At 47.5% G+C, this 7,732-nt stretch overlaps 1 protein-coding gene across 1 annotated transcript; it reads right to left on the bottom strand.

Annotated features, from left to right (window-relative positions):
• Positions 1-1,055: 1,055 nt before the first annotated feature.
• LOC127396002 (uncharacterized) lies at positions 1,056-4,336 on the bottom strand. Its single transcript, XM_051643552.1, has 2 exons — positions 4,268-4,336; positions 1,056-2,822 (listed from the first exon to the last, which is right to left on the bottom strand). Exons 1-2 carry the CDS (start codon positions 4,334-4,336, stop codon positions 1,056-1,058), a joined length of 1,836 nt encoding a protein of 611 aa, XP_051499512.1.
• Positions 4,337-7,732: the final 3,396 nt, after the last annotated feature.

Here is a 7,732-nt window from a genome sequence, read left to right as displayed (position 1 = left end):
CTATATCATACTTGGAAAAATCACTCACTTCTCTATCTGAAGTGGTGTTACAGAATAGAAGAGGGATGGACTTGTTATTTCTACAGCAGGGTGGTCTTTGTGCAGCATTGGATGAAGAGTATTGCTTTTATGCAGATCACACAGGAGTGGTGAGGGACTCCCTAGCAAAAGTTAGAGAAGGACTGGATCAGCGAAGACACGAGTGAGAAGCACAGCAGGGGTGGTTTGAATATTGGTTTAATAAAACACCTTGGATAACAACTCTAGTGTCCACTGTATTAGGGCCCTTGATTCTATTTCTTATTACTCTAACTTTTGGACCTTGTATTTTGAACAAGCTTGTGGCCTTTGTCAGAAACCAAATACAGACTGTGCAGCTGAAAGTGTTGCGAGAGCAACACTACAAACTGACTGAGAGGATGCTTCCTTTCTTGAAGCAGCTAAAGAAGTTGTTTCACGATTTGATCAGCAAATTGAGGATAAAGAGAAAAAGGGGGGAAATTTGTTATAGGTGAATCATGAAATCAATTTGCTGATCAAATGTGAATGTATATGGTTGAATGTTAAAATGCAATGTTTATTAAAATGCTGGAAGTTATGTTTGTTATATGTTGGAAATTATGTTAAATGCTGGTTGTTAAATGTTAGAAGTTATATTCATGTTTGTAAAGCATTGAATGTTGTGGTTATGTGAGAGTTAATGTTGGAAGCTATACCCTGTCATGTATCAAACCTTAAGTTATATAACATTTTGAGTGACTGCGCATGTCCTGAAGAACGGCTATCACCATGCAGAAGATGGAATTTTCCAAGAAGGGGCAGAGCTTTGCAACGGCGGGAAAAAGTACGCAGAGTATGGAATTTTCCAAGGAGAGGCGGAGCCTTGCACCGGCGGGGAAAAAGAACTCTGTAAGAAAGGACGCCGCGAGGACCCGAGTGCGCGTCTTGGTGGAGTGGTGACTCCTGGCATGCCCAGTGCTGGATCTCGGCCGCCCAGCACTGTTTGCTCACTTACCTCAAATAAATTAATTAATTCTAAATTTTTTTCTGGCTGTTTATTTGCCTATTACAGGCGGGAACCGCAGGCGGGCTGGCGGGAACCGCAGGCGGGCTGGCGGGAACCGCAGGCGGGCTGGCGGGAACCGCAGGCGGGCTGGCGGGAACCGCAGGCGGGCTGGCGGGAACCGCAGGCGGGCTGGCGGGAACCGCAGGCGGGCTGGCGGGAACCGCAGGCGGGCTGGCGGGAACCGCAGGCGGGCTGGCGGGAAACCGCAGGCGGGCTGGCGGGAACCGCAGGCGGGCTGGCGGGAACCGCAGGCGGGCTGGCGGGAACCGCAGGCGGGCTGGCGGGAACCGCAGGCGGGCTGGCGGGAACCGCAGGCGGGCTGGCGGGAACCGCAGGCGGGCTGGCGGGAACCGCAGGCGGGCTGGCGGGAACCGCAGGCGGGCTGGCGGGAACCGCAGGCGGGGCTGGCGGGAACCGCAGGGCGGGCTGGCGGGAACCGCAGGCGGGCTGGCGGGAACCGCAGGCGGGGCTGGCGGGAACCGCAGGCGGGCTGGCGGGAACCGCAGGCGGGCTGGCGGGGAACCGCAGGCGGGCTGGCGGGAACCGCAGGCGGGCTGGCGGGACCGCAGGCGGGCTGGCGGGAACCGCAGGCGGGCTGGCGGGAACCGCAGGCGGGCTGGCGGGAAACGCAGGCGGGCTGGCGGGAACCGCAGGCGGGCTGGCGGGAACCGCAGGCGGGCTGGCGGAACCGCAGAGGCGGGCTGCGGGAACCGCAGGCGGGCTGGCGGAACCGCAGGCGGGCTGGCGGGAACCGCAGGCGGGGCTGGCGGGAACCGCAGGCGGGCTGGCGGGGAACCGCAGGCGGGCTGGCGGGAACCGCAGGCGGGCTGGCGGGAACCGCAGGCGGGCTGGCGGGAACCGCAGGCGGGCTGGCGGGAACCGCAGGCGGGCTGGCGGGAACCGCAGGCGGGCTGGCGGGAACCGCAGGCGGGCTGGCGGGAACCGCAGGCGGGCTGGCGGGAACCGCAGGCGGGCTGGCGGGAACCGCAGGCGGGCTGGCGGGAACCGCAGGCGGGCTGGCGGGAACCGCAGGCGGGCTGGCGGGAACCGCAGGCGGGCTGGCGGGAACCGCAGGCGGGCTGGCGGGAACCGCAGGCGGGCTGGCGGGAACCGCAGGCGGGCTGGCGGGAACCGCAGGCCGGGCTGGCGGGAACCGCAGGCGGGCTGGCGGGAACCGCAGGCGGGCTGGCGGGAACCGCAGGCGGGCTGGCGGGAACCGCAGGCGGGCTGGCGGGAACCGCAGGCGGGCTGGCGGGAACCGCAGGCGGGCTGGCGGGAACCGCAGGCGGGCTGGCGGGAACCGCAGGCGGGCTGGCGGGAACCGCAGGCGGGCTGGCGGGAACCGCAGGCGGGCTGGCGGGAACCGCAGGCGGGCTGGCGGGAACCGCAGGCGGGCTGGCGGGAACCGCAGGCGGGCTGGCCGGGAACCGCAGGCGGGCTGGCGGGAACCGCAGGCGGGCTGGCGGGAACCGCAGGCGGGCTGGCGGGAACCGCAGGCGGGCTGGCGGGAACCGCAGGCGGGCTGGCGGGAACCGCAGGCGGGCTGGCGGGAACCGCAGGCGGGCTGGCGGGAACCGCAGGCGGGCTGGCGGGCTGTAAAAGCCGCGGACGAGCCGGGTCTGGTGGGATTAGCCGGGACTGCAGCTGAAGCGGAAGCCGGGACTAACCGGGAGAGCCGGGCTGCAGAAACTAGCCGGTAAAGGTAGAGTCGGGCTGCAAAACCCGCGGGCGAGTCGGGACGAGCCGGGAGCCAGGACTAGGAGGTAAACAGCAGCGGGGACCTCTGGCTGGCAAGGGACCACCAAGGAGCAGGTCACCCCCCCCCCCCCCCCCCCCCCCAAGACAAGAAGCGGCAGTTTCGGCACCCGTCCAAAAGCGCGTCCCCAAAGCTGCACGCACGCTGTCTCTTTTATGGGTCTCCTTTGCTCCCAATTGGCCAGTCCATTGTTTCTGGGGCTTCTCAGCCAATCAGGCAGGGACTTTTTCCCGCCACTGCTGTTACCAGACTGACTTTGCAACATTGTTGCCGTTTTCCCACCACTGACCCTCTCCAGCTAGCAGCTAGCAGCTGGCTACCTCCCCCTCATGGCGTCCGAGTTGCTGTTTTCTGGCAGAGGAGCAGGCAGGAGAGGGTTTAAAGTGCCACATGGAGCAGCCATCTTTAAGCCAATTATGACTGCTGATCTGAAGGGCATATTATATTTGTGTGAGGAAAGGTCTGGTCCTTCACAGCAACCATCAAGGATTTTTCTTGATGTTTTTATTCTCTTGTGTGTGTGTCTGTGTGTGACTGCTGTTGTTTTATACTATCTTTTGGCATTAAGGGATGTCCATTTTCACATTAATTACTTGGAAAAGATTCCCTCCCCTCTTCTCTTCCCAGCTCTAGTATCTTTTCACTTGCTGAAGAAGTAGTTTGCCTGCAGTTTGCAGATGGACTTCTGAGTAAGAGACTAAAGCAGCCTATGGAGAAAGCCTGAAGGTGTTCTTGAAATGCATCTAGTGCCTCAGGGAGGGCAGAGCACACCTATGTCAGCCCAGGGACATGAACTTCCACCAGGCTCCGGTTCTACACAGCAGCAGAAGCCCAGTGACACTAATTTCTGAAATACCACTTGATAAGAAGGTAATTACCGTGGTAATCTCCTAGTCTTTCTCCTTTGGACTTGCATGTATTCCTTCTGCAAGCAATCCCCAAAAGAAGGGAAAGTGTTTAGGTTCTCGTGGTCTTGCAGTAACACTGGGAACTCATGTGCTTGAGATGTCTTTCCTGTTCTGGCATGCTTCTGTGGTGGTATTCATAAACAAGAAAATTAAGGATGTTATTATTAAGATTGTTAAATTAACCTGACTTGAAAAGGCAAACTTGCCAGTTCTCATATGACAAAGAAAACAGGAAGTAAAAGTATGCAACAATTTGAGAGCACGTCTGAACTTTCCTAGTCTGCACTTTTGTCCCACTCATCAAGTAGGAAGCAAAAGAAATTGAAGAGTGGTCTTTGTTTCCAAATTCTAGATTAGCAGCTTTGCTTTTAGGCATGTTTCAATCTATAGTGGTGTCTAGAAGGATGTGTTTTTTTCATTTTAATGTATTTTTTTCCATAACCATGGAAGTAAAAGTTCTGTATGTTTGGTGTATACTTCAATATTCACTCTAGTAAGGCATTAAAAAAAAATAGAAATTGCTGGCTGCAGAAATACAATCTCAAAGTTCATCTCATAATCATAAGCAGACATCTCCCTCCCCTCTTTCATTCTCTCCCCCTCCATCTCTCCACTTTCTTTTTTATTATTATAACTTTATTTTATTTTTTAAAAGGTCACAATTAAATAGCCACTTTTTCTCTCTTCCTCTGAATGTACTGTAATTTCATAATATGATAGTTTTATCAAGAGCTAACAGCTTTGATTTGGTGTAGGGCTACATAAATTTAGAAAATATAAAGTAATAGTTTAAAAGTTTGGGCTATGAAAAGAGGAAATAATGCAGCTTAGTAAAAGCATATGTTGCTTATGGGGACCTCACAACCACAGTCAAATTCAGCTCTTGCCAAATCACGTTATATTGCTAGAAGTCCTTTAAATTTCCCTAGTGAGGCTCATATGGCAGGATCTGTGTTTCTACTACACAGTATTAAGGAAGTTCATAGGCTTCTCTTTACCTTTTTTCTTGATTTCTTTTATAAAATGATTATGCTTTTTAGAAATTCAGAAACCAAGAGCTCATGCAGTGTCTTTCAGTTTCTTTGACAGCATAATTCCCTACAACAAACTCTTTAAAATGCATAGCAACATGGCAAAATCTTCATCATATATACCGAAAATTTTCTGAAAAAGCTCTGTGCTGGGAGCTGATGACTTCTTTTTTATAGTGAGGCACATGCAGTGTGTAGAAGTTATATTTGACTACAACAGAGTTTGAAATCTGAGTATGGCAGCAGCATAGTATAGCAGCCGTAAGAGACCCAGAGCTGTGCAAAATTATTTAGTCTAGTTCAGAAAGCATTTATAATTTTTGGAAAAGTTCTGCTTATGAATCTTTATAGCAGCATTTTTGCCCATCCTTTTTTACAGATACAGGCTCTTTAAAATTTCAGGAAAAATAACATATGAATGCTGTTCTTATTGTTATCTTAGCAAAAACCTGTAAAAATTATATAAATGCTTGTTTTCTTCAAAGTTCCATAAAATACTCTGAAGAATTTTATTTTCTGGGCTGATTTTGTAGACAGGATTTTGTCCCCTATATTATTAGTAGGGGACATTTAAGACATAAACCTAAGTGGACCTCAGAGTCCAAATTCCTTGGAGGAGTGCTGTCAAAGCAGCATACCAGGAGACTTAGACTGAGGACATATTTGGCTCCATGTATGTTGTGTGTAAGCCTAGACTAGCATGTCAAAAATAAAATAAAAACTACAATGAGAATGTCACTCTGATGAAACTGGAACAATTGCAGAACAAAAACCTTTACAGCTTTGAATGCAACATTAATTCTTTGTAACTAAACTTTTTTTTCGGTGGGGAGTAGGGGAGGGGGGAACAGACTTCTAACACAAATCAAAGGAAGTCACATACAGCAAAATTTATGCCAGGCTCTGAATCCTCAGAAGACCTCTTCTATAGTCTTTTGTAGGGTTTGGAAAGATATTGACAAAAGATCTACCTTAATGCAGAACTTCCGTATACTCATTGCATCAAGTAGTATTTAATATACTGCCTCTTGAATTGTTGAACCTCCTACTCCATCTCTGGCTGACAGAATAGAAATATATTAAATATGGCAAAACTAAAGGTTTTCTGCAAACCAGTGCAAATGTTTCTGTTCCATTTATGGAAAAGAAAAATTAAAGAAGGGCAGAAAATGCCAAAATAATTTTTGCAGGCTCTCTGGACTTGCCCTGTCCCACAGAAGGAGTTTGAGTTGTTCTATCTATGAAAAAAGTTACTCAGCCGCATATAGGTGACAACTTGAAACACAGCTTTGCTGAAGCAAAAGCTACTTTTCTACTGCAGTAGAAACTTTCAAGCAACCCTGTTCTTTGGTCTGCTTTTTATTTGGAGGTGTAGATGAGCATGCAAATTCATTATTATTTTGTGTGAACTTAAAACCTCCTTTGTAGAGAGACATACTAGTAGTACTGACATTTTATTCTGTGTCACATCATATTGATTAAAACCCAGTCTCTTCAATTTTCTTGGGAAAAATAGAAAAAGGAGGCATGTTCATAGCAGAAGGTGTTTCACTGGATCATGTGGACTGATAATGCATACAGAAAATTATTTGAAAAATTCACTTGGCTCTAGTTGCTACTGAGTGTGAACGTCACTGTGGGACTTGGCAACAGAGCAGGAACAGGGAAACTGTGGTTATGTCATAGTAAAGTCGTTATCACCACACACTAAATTGTTGCCCTTTTTGGTTTTGGCAGGTTTGTATAGTTGATATTTCTGAAGGTGGAGTTGCGGTAGCAAGATGAAACAAATCTTACTATAAGAATAAAAATCACCCCCTCTTTATGATCATGTTAATAAGAGTGTATGTTTTAATAATTTAAAGTGGCATTTTATAAAGTTTATGCTAAAAATTAGCCCAATTCCTTTAATAAAATCATTATATACAGTAGTTGTACTTCAAGTTGATTATTATTCTGGATTTTTTCCTGCTTCTGACAGCATTTGTCATCTTACATAATATTTGGAAGTCCTAATATTTCTGATGTGGGATGAATATTAAGGTCAGCTGTTATATACAGCTTCTTTATTCAGAAGCAAAAGTTTCATGATCCCTTTTACTTACAGGGAGACAGAAATACATATAAGGTCAAGAGTTATGAGGATGACTAATTACTTTAGTGATTTACTGTATATCTGTAGACTTTATTTGAGGTATCTCAGATTTTCACAAAAGGCAAGTCAGCAGGAGAGCAAAGTGCCTAACTTGTATCAGTTTTGACTTACTGAGACTTACACTTAATATTCTGAGTCTTCAGCTGGAAGAAAAAATACCAGGACTGCTGAAAATAGATATATTCTACACATATTTATGCAGTATATACTATGCAAGAATCAATTAATTAATTTCTAATGAAATAAAATTAGCTAGCAAGTCTAAGGTCAAATATGCTCAATCAAAACAAAACCAAAAGCAAAACAGAAGTCGAAACAACAGTTAAGAAATTACAAAATAAATAACAAGAAATCCTAAATCCTGCATTATCCATGAGTATGCTTTCTCTGGAAACTCAGTCAGGACTCTAAAAACCAGCCGTTGTCTTCTTTAGTGTACTCATATAACCCAGATACTAAACTGTCTGCAGCTGAAGCTAAAGCATAAACATTTTGTCAGTGATGCCTTTACTAGAGTATGGTTCCCTCTCTCGTAGCTGGATTGGCCTTGCAGAGCAAACAGAAGTGAAAAAAAAAAGGAAAGGTAGTATGAGTTTATAGTAACAAGAAAATGAATATGAGGTCAGAATGCTTCCTATGTAAATAACTCTTTAATTACAAGATGCCATTTTAATTAGTTATTATTCTAACCTAACCCACTCTTTCAACAAATACTCTATGTGGTTTAAAGAAATAATTCAATGACACAGGTGTCCCTTTGGGTAGCACAATCTAAAAAGGACATGAAGCTATTGGAGAGTGTCCAAAGGAGAGCCA

The sequence above is a fragment of the Apus apus genome, chromosome Z (genome assembly GCF_020740795.1).
Source record: "Apus apus isolate bApuApu2 chromosome Z, bApuApu2.pri.cur, whole genome shotgun sequence".
Lineage (NCBI taxonomy): Eukaryota > Metazoa > Chordata > Aves > Apodiformes > Apodidae > Apus > Apus apus.
Note: the sequence above shows the minus strand (reverse complement) of the source record. Positions and strands in the feature narration are given on the sequence as shown.

Excerpts from the sequence above, each read along its gene's own strand:
- LOC127396002 (XM_051643552.1), bottom strand. The coding sequence starts at position 4,336 with ATGGAGGGGGAGAGAATGAAAGAGGGGAGGGAGATGTCTGCTTATGAT. Across the intron at positions 2,823-4,267 it reads ATGAGATGAACTTTGAGATT|TCCTGGCTCCCGGCTCGTCC; the intron begins GTATTTCTGCAG and ends TTTACCTCCTAG.